The sequence below is a fragment of the Poecilia latipinna genome, unplaced genomic scaffold (genome assembly GCF_001443285.1).
Source record: "Poecilia latipinna isolate Pla-1442-1.1 unplaced genomic scaffold, P_latipinna-1.0 Scaffold955, whole genome shotgun sequence".
In the NCBI taxonomy this organism is placed as follows: Eukaryota; Metazoa; Chordata; class Actinopteri; order Cyprinodontiformes; family Poeciliidae; genus Poecilia; species Poecilia latipinna.
In genome coordinates, this window is record NW_015113571.1 from 36,787 (window position 1) to 55,052 (window position 18,266).

At 37.5% G+C, this 18,266-nt stretch overlaps 3 protein-coding genes across 4 annotated transcripts in view; 2 read left to right on the forward strand and 1 right to left on the reverse strand.

The window, feature by feature from the left end:
• LOC106958009 (inosine-5'-monophosphate dehydrogenase 1a) overlaps positions 1 to 2,370 on the forward strand; it is a 12,644-nt gene extending 10,274 nt beyond the window's left edge. The window contains exons 13-16 of the mRNA XM_015049656.1: positions 6 to 149; positions 240 to 323; positions 556 to 572; positions 700 to 2,370. Coding sequence (XP_014905142.1) covers positions 6 to 149; positions 240 to 323; positions 556 to 572; positions 700 to 803 — 349 coding nt within the window. The 3' untranslated portion in view covers positions 804 to 2,370. The remainder of the gene's footprint in view (positions 1 to 5; positions 150 to 239; positions 324 to 555; positions 573 to 699) is intronic.
• A 229-nt stretch (positions 2,371 to 2,599) lies between these two features.
• Positions 2,600 to 9,033, reverse strand: LOC106958007 (proline-rich transmembrane protein 4). Its single transcript, XM_015049653.1, has 3 exons — positions 8,927 to 9,033; positions 7,853 to 8,735; positions 2,600 to 5,683 (listed from the first exon to the last, which is right to left on the reverse strand). The coding sequence occupies exons 2-3, from the start codon at positions 8,643 to 8,645 to the stop codon at positions 3,579 to 3,581; spliced, it is 2,898 nt and encodes a 965-aa protein (XP_014905139.1). The 5' UTR covers positions 8,646 to 8,735; positions 8,927 to 9,033; the 3' UTR covers positions 2,600 to 3,578.
• A 2,779-nt stretch (positions 9,034 to 11,812) lies between these two features.
• On the forward strand, positions 11,813 to 18,264 carry LOC106958010 (uncharacterized). 2 transcript variants are annotated; one of them, XM_015049657.1, is made up of 5 exons: positions 11,813 to 11,927; positions 12,189 to 12,480; positions 14,852 to 14,944; positions 15,632 to 15,878; positions 15,983 to 18,264. In XM_015049657.1, the coding sequence occupies exons 2-5, from the start codon at positions 12,244 to 12,246 to the stop codon at positions 16,342 to 16,344; spliced, it is 939 nt and encodes a 312-aa protein (XP_014905143.1). In that variant the 5' UTR covers positions 11,813 to 11,927; positions 12,189 to 12,243; the 3' UTR covers positions 16,345 to 18,264. The 2 variants fall into 2 exon arrangements, with proteins under 2 accessions (XP_014905143.1, XP_014905144.1); XM_015049658.1 differs by lacking the exon at positions 14,852 to 14,944 and having other exon boundaries at positions 11,816 to 11,927.
• Positions 18,265 to 18,266: the final 2 nt, after the last annotated feature.

An 18,266-nucleotide genomic window follows, 5' to 3' on the forward strand; every position in this document is an offset into this window, starting at 1 on the left:
CCCAGTGAGGGAGATAAGGTGAAAGTAGCTCAAGGGGTCTCAGGATCAGTTCAAGATAAAGGTTCTGTGCAAAAGTTTGTTCCTTACCTCATTGCTGGGATACAACATGGCTGCCAGGACATTGGGGCCAGAAGTTTGTCCATTTTAAGGTCAATACGAATGCTTTATGAATTAATTTATTTGAACTATTTGTGGTGTGAAATCTTTAGCAAGTTCTCACTATGTGTGTTGGGTAGCAGGTCGATGATGTATTCAGGAGAGTTGAAGTTTGAGAAGAGAACCATGTCTGCTCAGATGGAGGGCGGAGTTCATGGCCTCCACTCGTAAGCATTTCACTTGGCTTTATATCTCTCTTATTGTGCTTTAGAATTTGTAAGAGTGTGATTATATTGCCAAATCATCTGTGTGGGACTTATGATTCAGTATTGACTTTCACCAGCTATTAATTTTTTGCTTCTTTAATTAGCTTTTGTCTGAGCTGGAATGAAATTAAGTTGTTGCAACATCAAAACTATCTTTTTTCTTCTTCTTTTTGCCTTCTTGGTATCATGTTAGATATTCTTTTTTGCCATGTAAGTACTTGCATACCAACATCCTCATCCATCCTTAACTCATGTGTGCTGAACGTAGCTATTTTACTAATAAAATTTATGATCATGTTTTTTTTTATTATTTTTTATTTTTTTATTCCAATTGTAGTTACAAGAAGTGGCTTCAATGAGGCAGGAGGACGAGGAGGTATGCGATCAGGACCGAATGTCCCGACCCCAGCTGCAATGAGCCGATGCAATGGACTCATGTGAATAGAGAGTTGACACCAAGATGATAGAGTATATTTTCAAATATCTCTCTTTGAGTTAAATCGGGATAAACAGCAAGATCATAGATGACAAAAAGGTCAAACTACTGGACACATGGCTCATCCTATGAACTCTTCATTTTTTTTTCATGTTTTTGCAATGCTATAGGGCGGGGAAAGTTGTAAAGAAGACATATTTTAATCAATAGGCACCTTTTGAATTTGAAATGCAAGAGGCTCTTCTCATTTGAATTTAATCTGATAGAGATCTGTGTATATTTTTTGTAGAAAAATACCAAAGCATTTTATTTCATAAAGTTCAAATATGCACCTCGATTTGCATCTACCTTACATTGTTGACCAAAGTCTATCTTCTACAAAAGTGTTTATTATTAGCATGACAATGCTTGGTATTTTGTCTGTTCAGGTCAACCATTAAAAAAGTACCTACTGACTACACTTTTCATTGAAACACTACAGATTTTTTAAATACAATTTCACCTGTTCAATTTTTATTACTTTACTTATTTTGAATTATTACAAAGTTTTTTGCATTAGTATGCATTTTATTTAGCTTTTGTTCAATTTGGTAATTATTATCTTTGTTACCATATACAATTCCAGGAACCTGTTACCTGTCTGAGGTGTGTGCAATGTTGCATCCAGTTGAGTTTATTTAGCTGTTCCTCCTAAGAATTTGGCAACATCATTCTTGTTCTCGTCTACATAAAATAAAACAAAATTATCCAAGTTGTAATTAGCACTGTCAGAGCAAAAAGAAAAAAAAAAAAAAGTATTTTGAAGTCAACATTGTGACACTGTTGTAAAGTTTTTATGTGTATTTTGGTATATAAAGAAGAAAATATTTAATTCTTACTTCTCACAGATAGTCAAGAATACATTATAATGTACATCTGATCTGTATGTTTGCAGACTAATGAATGTATAATAATATAGACTAGAAACACAATGTTAAACATAAATATAAATTTTAAAAAGTACCTCTGCAATGCCTCTTCCTATGTTTACCTTACTTCGTTCTTTGTACTAAAATGGAAATACTGAATTTATGAGAGGAATAATAAAATGTACACTATGAACATTATGTGTTAAATTGTTAATACAATAATTAGCAGAATGACAGTGTCTCAATTAGTTCAAAATGAAATTAATTCAGGCATTTATAGAAAGGAAATACTTAAAAATGTTATTTTCCTCCACGGTAAAGCTATAGATCAGATTTACAAGGCTTAATTTCATTGATGAATGTGTGCAACTTAGACTCAATGGAACAAGTAATTGGAAAACAAATTTCTAACCCATGTAAATAAGGATCTGATTAATGCAAATTTATTCAACAACAGAACTATAATTTCTGTTTATGGAGGTTTTTGCATCCTATTTGCTATTGGTAATCAATTGATTACCAATGTGGTCACTGGGTCTTTCACACGAAATAGTCTGAAGACACAGAAGTCAGATTTTTTTTCCATTGAAAAATTGTTGACATTGAAATGTGTAGAACATTTAGCATGTTTTAATCTCATAAACATACAAGTATCAGTCTTTAAGATGTTTCGTCAAGTTTCTGGTTCTTCATTTTCCACCCAACACTAAACTTTGAAGAGAGACAAATGTTGAGACAGTAAAAGGAATTATAAATGTTATATTTAGCTTGATTTTGTGTTGTGGAAGAGAAATAAAAATTCCAGTTCTACTGAATGGCTATAACAGTCGTTGTTGCTAAAACTTATTTTAACTCCATTTGGTGAAGAGAGTCAGAGATTCCAAAGAAGATCATTTTTCCAGCCTTTATTTCATTTCCCATTGTTGTTTCAGGGTTGACATTTAAACAACATATTCTTGCTATGCAAATGTTTATCTTGCTGACATAAAATATATATACATTTCATTTGCTAACTATAAATAATTTGTCTTATTTTCCCAGCTATGGTTTGGTGAGTTAATTATGAAAACATTAACATTTCTTGTAGTAAAGTAAGATCTACATGACTTGCACTGTTTAAAATTTGTAGTTTCACACTTTATATTAAAAAAATCAGTGTTTATTTTTGCTATTAATATTTTTTTAAATTAACTTATTAAAGGGCAGAACATAATGAACATACTAAAGTTCCTGAAATTCCCTCAGTGGAAGCTTTTTGAAGTTACTGGGTAACCGTTGTATCTTTTTCTTTACTTGAAGTTTAAATTAAACTGCAAAAAATGGCAAATGGAGATGTGGAACAAGGATCTTTAACTTCACACCATTTGCTGGACTATGGTCACTGAATACATTTTTGTTTTTCACAGTCTCTTTGATCAGGGTTCGACAACAAATATAATTAAGTATTTGCACAAATTCATCCAAGTTGTTATAAGAATACCCCACCCAAACTACAAAAAGCTTAGCTGATCTGTACTGCAGATAGAACACCATTTTCGTCCATTTAACAGGAAGTTCACATGATAAACATAAACTTGAGCTTGAAGTCTTTATTGTAACAAACCTTTGTCAGTTTATTCCAAACTAATGTTCTGAACAAAAAACATAGAGCAGATATTCTGCTTGCAAACATTTGATGCAGTCGTCTCATCTCTAAATTGCATAAGAATAAGAGTGTAAAAAAAAAAAAAACATTTTTGAAAGGTATACAATATTTACAGATAATTATTAGGCAATGTTAAATTAATAACATAAATTCTACCTATATTATAGATTATAGTCTATTTATTATTTAGACTCTCAGTCTGAATTCTTAACTTGCCTGAACTGTATTTACAATTCAATAGTGTCACTGCACATACTCAGGGCGTCAATTTGTTTGCACACATTAACAAACTCTGCTTGTACGGCCATATCCCATTCAAGCTGTTTGCTTTCACTTAGATGCTTAGCCACTGGTAACCGGCCGGACCCTTGACTGTCCTGGGACGCCAAGCTCAGGGTTCTGTATTTCCTGTGATAGGATAGAGAAGGTATTGCCCTTGGAAAGTTGCTTTGGGCAATATTTTGCCCCCTGTTTGTCCAGGAATTTGAACGCAACTTTCCAGTTTGTTTTGGATAGTTGCACAAACCTTGGGTTGAGCCGGTAATGCTCCCTTTCCAGTCTATCTGACCCGTTGGCACATGTGCTTTCCTGTGAGACATCAAACTCCCATGTGGTTGAGAAGCTCTGGAACTGGATATGGCATTCTCTTGATCCACGTCTCCACAAGATGAGGCCCGGTATAGAGTATCAACAACACTTTTGGGCCCTTGGTTTAACGGTTCTTGTGCAGGAGAGCTCAATGAAAAACTTGAGGAAGTATGGAATAGTCTTTGTGGACTAAAAATGCTGTGAGAAAATAAGGACTCACTAAAGAGAGCCTGGTCGATGCTGCGGGACAAGTCTATGGGAGATGGGGGCCGGAGATCCCCAGTGGAGTCACTATCTGTACCTACGCTATCAAGTGATGATAGCTGGAGCTCGTCTGCATTCTTAGGTTTGCTGGGTGGTTTTTGAGGTGTGTGTAAAGGCAGAGAACTCTTGCTTGGGCTGTGCTTGTTTGCACAGTCTACTTCATTTTCAGGATTGTCAACCATTGAGCAAAGAGGAAGAGCTTCTGACTGCTTCTTGGCATCAACATTGCAGATCATCAGCCTTTCCTGCTTAACCTGGGACCAGGACTCATGAGTGGAGAGAGCTGGAGAACTCACTTCTTCCTGTGAGGGCCTACTGTGTCCTCGCAAAGGGGAGTTGCAGGATAGACGGGACCAGGAACCTGGTCTGCTGCTACTTATGGTTTTCAAAGAGGGGTTGTTGTTGCAGAACAGAGGATGTGTGCCAATAATGCACAATCCCAGACACACTCCAATCTCACAGAACCTGTGGCCAATCTGGTAGCCCCACCAAGGCCACGGCTGGAACCCAAAGCCATCAATTCCACCCAAACCAAGAGCATGCAAGATCCCATAGAGCTGCAAACCACCACATCCTAACAAGCATAATGAACTTCCTATTCCAGCTCCTGCTGCTCTGTCCCAGTCTTCTACCTTGGAAAAAGGGCAAATTACAGGGCGTACCATTTCTGGTGATCCGCCAGTCTCTCCATTTTCACTCAGCCTGTAAATGTGTTTTGTGTTTAGTTGTTTCAAGCAGTAAAAGATGAGGTAGGAGAATGAAAGAAAGATGGCTATTAAGACAAACAAACCCTGAGGGAATAAAATGACCACAGTGGGGAGACTGTGAAATAATTGGAGGAGTCCAACACATCCGAGAGAGATCATAAACTGCAACAGGCACATACACAGTAAAAGACAAGGCTTCGGCAAGGCTGAAAATGAGGTAGAAATGGCAATTGGTAGTGAAAGATAGCTGCGTGAGTGCAAGGACAGGATGAAGAAGGCCAAGGAGAAGGCTGATATCAAACAGGGCATTGGTAATACTGAGAGCAATTGAGTGACCAGAGGAGGAAGACGGTCTTGAGAATTATAAGCGTCATACAGCAAACTGAAGCCTTGGATGCCTGCAAATGCCAGAATGAAGAAGTGTAGCATTAGAAAAAATCCAATTCCAGGGGGGCACCGTAGAGGCAAGCCTAACAGGCAAACCACAGAGATTAGGCAAATTAAAGCAAAGACAGATCCCAGACCGTAGATATGTGCTTCCCATGCAAAGCCCCATGTTGCAAAGGCAGAGTTCCAGTCTGAATACAGAGGGACCAGAAGGGCAGGACTGAGAGCCAGAGAGGGGAGCAATGGCTCACTTGGTGTAAAATCCTCTGGATAGGTGGGAGTCCAGGACTGATCTGATGTTTTACAGGGCGTGGTGGGTATATCCACGTCACCCAACAGTGTGCCAGTGGCCTTTGGGACATTAAGGCTGTCTTTCCTGGGATCATCTGTAAAGAGAAGACATTGTGACACAGGAAAATATTGTGCACTTACTACATTTTTAGAACAGCTCATGAGATTAGACAATAAATTACATTCGAGTCAGGAGTACAGAATGCAATTTTAGCAATATTTCTGAAATTTGTTTGGTTGTTTTAAAGAAATTCTTTAAATTATTTAAGTGAGGTAAATGCCAAAAAACAATATAAATGTTAACTGTTGTTGTGTATAAAAACGTTTTTTTATAATAATAATAATAATAATAATAATAATAATAATAATAATAATAATAATAATAATAATAATAATAATAAATTAATCCCTGTCCAGTGTAGGATTTTCCAGATCACGTATGATCAGTCCAAGTGTTTCACATTTTAATTAATGAATTTTCACTTAGAGTTAATGAAATGCAGTAACACCCCCAAAAAGCGCTATTTTTACTTAAAATTAAGAATTGCCAACATACTTAGAGCAGGTTGTCCATTTTCATATATAGGACTCATAACAGTAGTTGTGTTGCTAAAAAGTACTTGCCCTCTTCATATAGATTTCTTCGGTTCTGCATTTTTGTCACATTTAAATGTTTCAGATCATCAATCCAATTTTAATATCAGGGAAAGTTGACATGAGTAAAGCTGTTTCTCAATAATAATTACATTTGCTAAAGGATAAAACAAACCTGACGCTGTATAAAAAAGTAACAAGTCCCAAAATCTAATGACTGGAATGAGACTTTTACATGGCTGTGAAGGAATGTTGGAAAACTGATTTAATTCAACCACAATGACTTGTTTTAGCTAGCTGTTTTGATGAGATCTTTCTAATCTTATTTCCTGGGCAAAGAATAAGAAGTAAGAAATGGAAACACAGTTATGACCTAACAGGTTGGAGCATGAAAACCTAAAATACAGGAATATTATTTGAAGAACATTGCTGTTATGAGCAGGTTAGGATGCTGACACATTGCTTGTGCCTACAACATCCTCGTTTTATTGGCTATCTGTTTAACCATGTTCTACTATTTTAAATTATTTTTGATTACTTATTTGAATAACAGCAAAATGATAATGTCAATACAAATTATAAAACAGGCAACTCAGGCAATCATCTCTTAATTCCGAAGGCTTTGGCTTTTAAAATGAGACCAGGAGTGAGCAGTGAGTGTATGTGTGAAGTTAATCCATAATAAAACAGAGCAGGCTTGCAACTGTGAAGCTCTAAGTGGGTCACACAGACAGAAATGGGAGCAAGAACAAGTTGTGTGTGTTGGTGTTCATGTGAACATAACTGACAGTGATTTGTTTATTAGCCAGTATTGACCTGATTACTGTTTTTGGGATGTAGTTATTATTAAGCAAGGTCAAGATGTGCTCTGGTATGAGAACCTGGTTGTATTCTCAATCAACTATAAATGATTGATTAGAGATATGAATCTCTATATGAATCTCATGAAATAAAAGGCTAGTATGTGAAGCTGGTTAGAAAATTAAATGTGCCCTATTTAGAGAACTTCATTAAAGACAAAGTTATTGTGTTAGTACAGAGTTAGCAATCACTAATGCAAACAGTGGGTGTTAATCTCATCAAATATCAATATTGCATGGATAGTCTATCTTATGGTCCAACTAATAATAACTAAGCTGCATTTGGTTTAGCTGATCTGCAATTTGGTAAACATTAGTGGAGTAAAACATGCAGATGGCGGAAGAGGCATCTATTCCAGTTTTGTCAAAGTGCACTTCCCCCAATCATGTAAACACAAACTCCCCTGACAAGTGACTGTGAGTGCATACAGTAAATACTGGTATGAGGCTTCTGATCACCATATTATCTGGTAAGCTTTAACTGCGGGTGATCAACGTGGCACACTTTGTGAATGCAATCACTGTGTTTCCAAAGAGTTAAGCATTAGGGAATTCAAATGCAATGAAAGGAATAAGGAAGGAAGGTAACCAGAAGCAACAGATTAGAGTTGTAGTGAGAGTAAAATCCCAGTGGTTACAAAAGATGTTAAGCATCTGATGAATGCAAAACATCTGCAACAAAAATGCTGCAGTGACACAGATTCTGTTGTGAGATGCTATGTGGTTAAATTTACAGCTGTACTAGTCAAGTATGAGTCCTGAGTGAGCTCATAAACCACTTTCCTGTGAACTGAAAGACTTGATTCTTACCTCTGGCTCCCTCTGTGCTTATTGTTTCTCTGGTTGAAATAGTATCTGCAATAGAATTTGTCCCGTTTTGATTGTTCTGTATGGACACTGGAATGCCGTCAGTCCGTCCCTCATTGTTTGCTGCTGGTGATGGGGTTTGGTAGTCTGGGTTATTGTCCGATCCAATAAAAGGTGATGAAGTTGAGTTCCAATCAGGTGTGGGTAATGGAAGAGAGTCAGAAAAAGGTAAAGGAAAATGAATGTCAGAAATTTCATTTTGCAATGGTGTCAATGTTTGGTCGTTCTCTCTGATTTGCGGAGGATGCTCTGCGGACACTCGGCTTCTCTCAGTTGACAGGAAATTTAATGTTTCCTTTGTTGGGTTTTGTAGAGCCTTTCCTAACAAAGATCCAGATGTTTGTACACCCTCCACCAGAGTGGTGTCCTTTTTCAGAATGTCTGAAGGCTTTGATGTGAGTCTTTCATCATTAGGATAAAAAGGAGATGTCTCAGTACCTTCCTGAATGTCACTGTATTCGCCAATTACACCTTGTCTGTCTAAGTCCTCAGATGACGAGAAGGGCCAATTCAAAGGGCGATTCAGGAAGTCAACATTTTCAGGTCCAAACATAAAACTGTCTTGTGCCAAACTTGACTGGCGAGGTTTTTCTGTGGGCTGTGTAAGAAACCGTGTCGCTTGGTAGTAGTCAGTCTCTCGTGTTTCTTTGGTATTTTCTTCAGTGAAAGCAGCGGCGTGAAGTAAGAGAGAGAATGAAAGAAGGAAAAGAAAATAAATATTCCACAGTGATCCCATGCTGAGGGTCTGCAAGCTTCACTGATTGTTGTCTGTTCACATGTTTGGACTGTAAACATCAGGATGTCAGTGATTCAATTTGTGACAAACCTGGAATAGAATTGAAAGACAAATGACGCCTCTTCACATACTGTATGTCACTAAGGTATTTGCAATAAGATAGATTAAACTGCATCATGTGGGTTGTGAACACTGCAAGATTACAAAGTAAAAAAAATCTTTAAACATTGGTATGTAGCAGTGCTATTTTCTGAAAATCATTCAGATTTTAGCTTTCTTACCTCATAAGTGATCCGTTCTGCTGCAGCCTTTTCAAGCATGTACATCGCTCTGTGCTGCTTCATGTCTGCAGTCTTGGTCTGCACTGCACTCTGTCTCTTTTCATACTCACTATTCTGTGCCTCTCTTCTCTTCATCAGCCAATCGACTCATGGGACAGACCCCACCTCCTCCGGCCAGCCCCAGCCCTCCCACATGCTGCCGCTGGACAGATCTGACAGCGAGACCGTTTGCAGCAACATCTACATGAGCATTGTCTCCTTTTTTGGATTCATGCACTGAAATCCTGCTGAGAAAAGAGTGTCGGTGTAAAAGGAACGCCACAAGCATGAGATAAGATCCTTAAGATGCTCTTTAGCCAACCCTGGGGTATTCTCTATTTAAGAGATATGCTTATTCAAAACATGTTGAGCATAACTTACAGGAGCTTTTAAACATACGTGAATTATTTATTCATCCATACATCTGATTCAGAAGCAAGCATTCATAATTCATGAAGCTGCAGTTGTGCGCATGTGCCGAAAACATCTATTCGTGGAATTTATTATTTAATGAAATATATCTTATCATTGAGCGTTTTTGTTCACAACAGATTTTAGCTTCTAGTTAAATTAGTTTGCTTAATTAATGCTGAATGAATTTAATGTCATTTCATTTGGGATTGTGTTTGAGCTTTCACATGAAGAAAGAATGCATCCATATTTTACTGATCATTAAATTAGGTTTAAAAAGCATTCATTTGTATGTTTATTTATCACACTGTTGCACCTCTGCTTTGTGCTTCATTACACAGAATTTTCTATGGCTATTTCAGGTAAGCCATTCCTTCTTTTTAGTCAGCCCTGGCAAATATATCAAAAATGTGACTTTTTAGACTATAAATCCTGTACAAATTAAACCTAAACAAAAATGTTTGACAGTCAACTTCGGTTAGCTCATTGGATCAAACTTGGTAATTTTTAGACATGAACACCTGTATTAAAAAATATTTTTAGATTTCACTTTTCAACTAAGTGTTCTTATGGTCTCTGAAATACATCAACTCAACATCCCACTTCTTTTTTTCTTCTTCTTTTTTTTTAACATGTTTGTGTGTAAAAGAATCATGTCAACCACCAGTTGATTTCCTTTCTGGTGAAAAATAGACATAAAGTACTTGGACATTTTACAATTAAATACTATTTGGGAAGAAGGGAGCTCTTACCCAAATATATTAAAGCTATAATGCAGTCAATTGTTGTGTTAAATACAAATCTAATAATGTTTTCTTTATGCTTAAACAAATTAGCCAGTGAAAATGAGGCAAAAGTCTGTTTTAGTTTTGATTGTACTGTCCTAGTATGCGTAATGCCATCCGGTTTGTCCATGTGAGCTGTTTTTTTTCTCAGTGGGGAGAATCCAGAAACCTCGTGACCTAATTTAATCCCAGGGATACTTCTAAAATAGACTATGATCCACATACCTTAGGAAGCATCTGGAAACAGTGACTATGAAGTTCAGACAATTATTACATCTGTTTTTATCTGTCTGACTGAATAAAGAATTTCAAAAATGTCTCTTCATATATTCTACACGGGCAATCACGTCTCATCCTACACTGCCAAATACGCACAAACTCTTATTGTCTAAAGAAAAAAAAAATGTCCAAAAAGAAATCAAAATAGCATTCCAAAACAAATAGGAAATTATTTAACACACACGTATGTTTCTGTTCAGTATCCCAAAAGTTATCCAGGCTTTGGAAGCATGAACTCTTACGGATACCCTGTTTGCTCATAACTTTTGCCCATGAAAATGTGATTTACATTCACATAGGTAACACTTGGGAGTGAAGCTAAATCAGATGAAACACTGAGTCAGAGAGGAACTTCCACCCCAGCCCAGGGTGAGATTAACTCCATGTCTGATGAGGACACAGGAAAGCATCTAGTCAGCCGTAACTAAAAGGCTGGGGAGGAACAATGACAGCCCAAACATATGAGCTCAGTAAGGGACATGGGCACATTATTGCCGCTTCACACTTACTATGTGGATATGTAGAGTAACTTGGATCTGTTTGGACAAATCCTCCTGAACAGAATAATGTCAACAGGAATTGGGTCCCGTATAGGAGCACGACAAGCCACACAGATAAAGCTGGACAAGAAAATGAAAGGTGCATGAATGCTCTGAATAACAGAAACTTTCCACTTTTTCTTTTGACACTTTATGATCACATTGCTTTAAGAACCACAACCTTTTTCTAGCCTTCGGACCAGATGTCTGCAACCTGTGACTCTGGACTCCCTAAGTGGCTCTTTGGACCTTCCAAAATGGCTCATAATAACTTTAGCCTAAAACTATAAAGTACCAACTAATATATTTAGACCTGGATATAATACAAAATGGAGATTTTTGTATTTTTTTATGGAAAGATTACAAAAACCTCTGCAACATTAATGTTATTTTAAATATTTTTGTTTCTGTCATTAGGTCGGAAATTGTTTTTAATGCCCCGCAAATATAAACATCTGATAGAAGAAAATGTGTCCTTCTTCTTTTTGCAAAAAGTTGATGTTCTTCATTTTAATAAGGTGGTTCTTTAAAAATGACAGCAAATAGTATAGTAATATTCATCTAAATTATCTCTCTTTTTATTTAAGAACATGCAGCATTTGCGGTTCTAATCAAATATTCTATAGTTGGACTGTGAGAAAAATGCCTCTTTTGTATATTGTAAGGGTTGCAGACCTCTGCTTCAGACAAATAACTCATTTGATGACATCCATAACCCACACAGATATCGTTGTCTTTCCCTGGAAGTTATAGGTGGCGCTAAATGCACCCATGAGCTGGTTACCAACAGCAGAATAAGAAGCCACCCAGTGGCAGAGAGAGGGGGAGTTAACAGCAGAAGTCTGACAATTTAAACCAAATGTTAGACTGTTTCAATTAGTTTTGCACCGCTAGTAGCGGAAAATAGCTCCTCCACAATTAAAGCATCTTTTGGACCAAATTGAACAGGTTAGTTACCCAGGCAACAAAACAAAACAACAACAAAAAAAAAAAAAAAAAAAAAACAGGGAAGGGTTTTCATACGAGTTTCGAGCAGGAGACCAAACATGTAATTATTCTTCTAAGTTTGTGGATTGTTTGGTTGTTTACTAAATGTTTAAATCAAATAGAAGTTAATTGCACGAGAACTTTAGCGTGCATGTTATAGCCTATTCCATTTTCACGGAACATGTACAGTACATCTCTTTCTTTTTCCGGTTTTCCCTGCAGGGGGATTTGCTGTCGTTTCTGTCGACGCCGACGCGGTCGAGCTGGAGCTAGGATTATGATAGCCAGGACAAGTCTGAGCGGAGGCATCACTGCCCATCGCCTCTGTAAGAACGTCACCTTGTACCTGAATGAATTAACCTCTCCAGGCGCAACGGTCCAGAGTCAGACCCCTCAGCACCCCAAACCCCTCATGCTGATGCTGCCGTGGCTCGGATCACGATCCCAAGCTGTGACCAAATACTGTGAAATCTATTTTCGGACAGGTTTTGATGTGCTTGTGGTGGAGAGTGAGGTAAGACAAAATAAGAACGGACTAAGTTCACAAATCTAATGCCAGTTATGACATTGGTATAAAGGGAGTGCACTCTTTTCATTATGGAATTATGCATATCGAGGTATAACAATAAAAATCTGGGGTTACTTGTTTAGATCAAGAAACACTGATTGGATATGTTTCTTTGATCTGTAGTGCATTTTATCTTTGCTGCAAAATCAGGAGTTTAGTTTTCTGGTCTTGACGTAATGGCAATAAAAAAAGGCATTAATCTTGGATAAGTAATTTCGATGTCTGTCAGTTTGGAAGTGTTTATAAGGCAATATATACATGTGATGGATCATTTTGAAGTCTGTCATTCTACAGAAAGTGAGATTGAGAAGAGTTTTATATCTTATCACAAATATATGTCTCAGCACCTGTGTATCATACTGCCGTGAAGCCATTAGTCAAAAAAATTAAAGCTTGGTCCAGATTGGGCAGGACAATGTACCCAAACAGAGCAGAAAAGCTCCAAAAACAATGGCAGAATAATAAAGAGAATGAAGCTGCTGCAAAGGCTCAAAGTCCAGACCGTGAGCCTATACTGAAATGATGCAGTTTGACCTCATTAGAGAGAAGAAAAGTGGGTCAGGGTTCCTCCTCAAAGAAGTCAAAGACTGAGAAAATAACTACTACAGTGTGGTTCATGAATTAATATTGGTGAAGTAATGACAGTGTGGTCTGTTTTATGCTGCTGGACATTTGAAGTTAAATTTAAATAATGTTGAAAACTGGTAAACCTCAAGTAATTTAGCCATTGCTTGACACACAAAGCCCTAGAAGTAAAAGAAGTTGTACTTTGTTTTTATCATGACTGTTAACTGGTTTGTTGGGGGTTTTAAAATTAGTTCAAGACCTGTAAAGAACCAGACACAAGACCAATGAGGTTTTTATTCCTTCCTTTGCAAAGGGAGAGATCCACAACCTCTAACCCGCTCGGGATCAAAGATTGGTGAGCTCTGCTCAACTCTGCTTGGAAATTGGCTTTTGTTCTGATGACCTTCTTCAGTAGAACAGTGCTGAGATAACAAAACAGATGGACCCCTTGAGTAGGAAATTACGTTATAGATAAAGAAAGAACCTTAAAGAATAACTGGTCAGAGCCAGTTAGGTAACTGAACACATTTAGATAAAACAGTCAAATAAAATGATAAAAACAATGCTTAGGTTTACCTAACATGGTTAACTGCTCCTTATCTGAATCGAGCATAGTTTAAGGTGAATAGATGTATTTAGGCTTAGGGCTGGCCTTCGAGTGAGTGCTATTTGTAAAATATTTGTAAAAGTTACTAATAAGGTGCAGCTTCTGTGTTGGTAGAGCAAACTCTGTTTTCCTGCCAAAATGACTCAAAGAAAATAGCATCGGACACACCGCTTCTTTCAGAAAGGCCCATGTTTGTAGAAACAAGATAAAGAGTTGGGTGTTAGTTGTTTGAGTTGAGCAACACCATAACATAGAGTCTCTTGTTTTTATCACCTACACTCCATAAGGACAACATGACCTTTTGTGCAAACCTTCAATATAGGGGAAAAGACACGGGTGATCAAAGGTTATTTTGTGGAAGTGATTGTTTATAGAACTTTAACACAAACCTGAGGGTGAATCAGGGCTTAGAGTTGCTTTTAATGGCACTTCGAAGTAATTTGTGGTTAAAGGCTGCTGTTTATTTAGTCTTTTTGTTTGTAGATGTGTCATAATTTTACAGTTAACATTGTACACTGTTCTTCTGAAGCACCAATCCATGTAAAGAAAATCCTGCAGGACTGGTTAGGTGGAGAAATCCGAGTGGTCTTTGTTTTGAGCTGTGTCTGTGGTGAATAGACACAGCTCTTCTCTCGATGGTGGAGAAGATTGTGCTTGTGTAAGGCATTATTTTCATTATTTTATATTGTATGTAAATGGGTCAGTGAATAGAATATTTCACCTACAGCACCTGCCATGCATTAATTGTAGTCATATTTAAAACAGAGTGAGTAATAATTGTTTTTCTGTTGTTATATCATCTCCACCATTGAGCCATTGCATATCAGCCACCAAATATACATGTGGAGGGCATCAAGGGCAGTTGGAAACTTTCCAGATATAGTATTGGCATGCATTGTGGGAATGTGTGGCATTTGAAATATGATATGTAACCAAATATCTCTCTCTAGCTCTCCTTTTTCGATTGCAGTATGGCAAACATTGGTACTGTGTCGACTGCAACTCTGATCAGTATGCATCTTAGCTAGAGAATATGGCAAAATTGCAGATCTACTACAATATGGCCGTTCACGTAAGCTAACTGGACAGGCAAAGGGAGCGCTAATCTGAGAAGCAGCTAAGTAGTCAATGGTAACTCTGGAGATTCTGCAGAGATCCACAGCTCAGATGGGAGAATTTGTTGACTGGAAAACTATTAGTCGTAAACTAAGCAGACAAGGTCTCAAAGAAAGAATAGCAAAGTTGATGAATTACTTGAAAGATAATCACAACATGTCTGCTCTGCTGTATGTCACAAGGAAATGTAAAGGACACAGCAAATGTGTAGAAGAAGGTGGTATGGTTAGACAAGACCAAAAAAAAGCTGAAGACACCTGAAGACACCATTCTCACCATAAAGCATGCTGTGAGGATGCATGTCTTCAACTGTGCAGGCAAGCTGGTCAGGGTTAATTTGGAGGAAAAAATAAAAAAGGATCTTACAAGGGAATCCTAGAGCAAAACCAGATTCAGACTGCAAAATTCCTAAATGAAAGAGGTTTAGGGACAGCCCTCGACATACAACTAAATATATGGTAAAATGGTTTAAATATGTGATAGTATATGCAAAAATGAGCAAATCACATTTTTAAAAAGTATCGAAATTTTTGGTTGCAATGTGAAAGAGTTCAATGTGGTATTCATATTTTTGCAAGGCACTGTATATTGTGAGAAAACTTAGGAATTTGCATTGGTGGTACTAAACCATAAATAATAATGTACACCGTTACTTATTTACTTTTTCTAACATTTGGAGGTATAGTTTTGAGATGTAGCTTTACAATTTTCTCAACCTGAAAACATTCAGTGGATATATAAACTGGTATTTCCATTATGAACTCTTTTTTTATTTTATTTTTATTTTTTTTATTTTCTTGAAACAAGGTGAAAGACTTCCTGTGGCCTCGCTGGGGACTGGAGCGTGGAAAAACATTGCTGGAGTTGCTTCAGAGTGAACCCTTGGTGACCCGGCCCCTCCTCATTCATGCCTTCTCCATTGGCGGCTACACGTTCGCTCAGCTGCTGGTCCATATCTCCCAGGATAAACAGCTATACCAAGCAGTGATAAACAGGATCAAAGGCCAAGTCTATGACAGCTTGGTGGTGGGCTCAGTGGAGCACATGGCCACAGGTTAGTCGGTATCCAATTGACTTAACACACTAATACGGCACATTCCATTTTAAATCTTCCGTCTCTGTTCCAGCTGAATGAAATGTGCTGTTCTCCATGTCTAGGTCTTGGCAAAACTTTGTATCCTCGTTGGGAGAGTCTAATAGTGCAATCCAGCATGCTGTACTTCCGCATTTTTAAACACCAGACAGTGGACTACTTCAACGCAAGCATCGATACGTTTTATAACACTCCAGTCAAAGCCCCGGCGCTGATCTTCTTCTGTGAAAACGACCCGCTGAGCGACGCACCGAGTGTGGAGAAATTGGTGGAATACTGGCAGAATCTTGGGATGGACGTAACGGCCAAGAAGTGGGAAGTTTCAACACACGCTGGTCATCTACGCCGACATCCGCAGGAATATCTGAGCACTTTAAACACATTCCTACACTCGCTCCACATCGTCCCGCTGAAGGCCAAGATGTGAGGCCCTTTACGACAGGCTAAATTCAAAATACCTAAGTTGTTCTTCCTGTGCTTGGTTGCTTTCGCAGCTAGGGATTTGTAAATACATTTGATTTAAATCACAGCTCAAATGTCTTCAAAAATTGGGTTCAGTTGTTCTGATTTAAAAAAAACAAAAAAACTCAGTGCGAGTTCACCATTCAGAACACAACCATTGTGGCTATCACAAGTGATACTGTGAAACAGCAATGAAGAACACAGCAGGGTAGATTTTACATTACATTAAGCTGTTAGACCTCATGTTTTATTTATTTTTATTTTTATTGTTATTTTAAGTTAGATTGTCAGAGAATCTTTGTTGAACAGAAAGCTACCGTTGTCACTCTTTTCAATGTAATATTTCTTTTATTTTTCTTTTAAAGCTGACAGACAAGACTCAAGCACATTTCCCTTTCTCAACATCTCAGGTGGGAAGTCGACTAGAAACAGTGAATCTGCAGCTATCCTTCATCTTTTGGACATTTATCTTAGCCACACCTTCCCCGCATTCATTCTGGAAACTGGGAAGCAAAACTCATGTTCAGTGCGGCAGCCTGGAAGTACACTCACGACATGGTTTCCTCATTACTTTCCTCTTTGACAACTTTTGTTTTCGTCTTGCTTATTTGTGGTTAAAACATGTTGCTTATTGCAATGTATGGGTCTTTGAATATATTTTATAATCATGACATCATATAATCCTATGAGAATTATACTTTACTGAGCCGTAATGCCTTGAAAACTTAAGTGGATGTTTTTGGTGCTAGTATGTGAAGGACACAACTTCTTTGAACGTGAACCTACTTTAGTGTTCATTCAAAGCAGAATTTACCAAGCATTTCATTACAAATCCTCTCTCAGGTTTTTTTTTTTTTCTGTGTACAATAAACTGTGCTGCTTATGACATGAAATTATTTGTACATCTCAAAAGATTTGAATATGTTACAAGATTGCTGTCTCGGCAGATGACAGTCATCAACTCCCTTCACAGCAAGATTAAGCCGTAAAAATCACTGCTGAAGAAATTGATTGTGTGGTTTTCAACCTTATTAACAGAAAATGAATGTGATGTGGTTGGAAATGGTGCAACAACGACAGCCAGAACAGCCACCAAACACAGCTGAATGCTAGACATAGGCTAACAATGTCACATTTCCCGCGTCAAGTGTACGTACATGTACGTGTGCGAGAGTAAGACAGAGGATATGCAAGTTGTTATAGAGTGCAGAAAGAAAAAATTGCAATAGATTGTGTAAAATCTATTGCAAGTCTCGCATTACTTAAAACGGGAGCATAACAATCTGCATTTTAAAGGAAATGGCTATGCTTTGATTGATTGTACTTACGATTCTGTTGGACTCGGCAAGATTAGCTGCAGTCCTGCTGAAGCTAATGTGGATCTTGGTAAACAGAAACAGTGCTTTCACAAAAACACCAGAGCTTTCCAGAATAGGCAGTAGCTGCACTTGAAAACTGAAGTAGTTCTGATTGGAAATCTCCATTGTTTTAGCAGATTGTTACGCAGTTTAATAATGAAGATCATTGTTGAATTTAGTGCCTTTAATTTGAGCTGTTTCATTAACTGCTGTGTACTTTCATGGAAAGGAACACAGCAAGTAAATGTTAACTTTCACTGTGCTATTTGTGCAAATTACTAATCAATAGTAAGTTCTCCTGGTGTTCTTGCTCATTTTCTTTTTAGTTTAAAATAAAAATCTATATTATAATTAGGCTATCTAGTTGAGAGTGTTGTTGTAAATTTTAAGTTCTCCTTCTGTTATCCATGTTATGCTTACTAACCAGACATTCCTTCTTTGTATTTTGGATTATATTAAGCAAGATGTCTTTTTACTTACTAAAGATTGTAAAAAAAAAAAAAGGTATATTTTCCCCTAAGTGCAGTAA

What these genes read in the sequence shown, in the direction of transcription:
- LOC106958007 (XM_015049653.1), bottom strand. Translation starts at nt 8,645, where the DNA reads ATGGGATCACTGTGGAATATTTATTTTCTTTTCCTTCTTTCATTCTCT. An exon ending in AAGCACAGAGGGAGCCAGAG is followed by an intron (nt 5,684 to 7,852) that starts GTAAGAATCAAG and finishes TTCTCTTTACAG; the next exon opens with ATGATCCCAGGAAAGACAGC.
- LOC106958010 (XM_015049657.1), top strand. Translation starts at nt 12,244, where the DNA reads ATGATAGCCAGGACAAGTCTGAGCGGAGGCATCACTGCCCATCGCCTC. An exon ending in AAGGTCTCAAAGAAAGAATA is followed by an intron (nt 14,945 to 15,631) that starts GCAAAGTTGATG and finishes TCTTGAAACAAG; the next exon opens with GTGAAAGACTTCCTGTGGCC. An exon ending in AGTGGAGCACATGGCCACAG is followed by an intron (nt 15,879 to 15,982) that starts GTTAGTCGGTAT and finishes CTCCATGTCTAG; the next exon opens with GTCTTGGCAAAACTTTGTAT.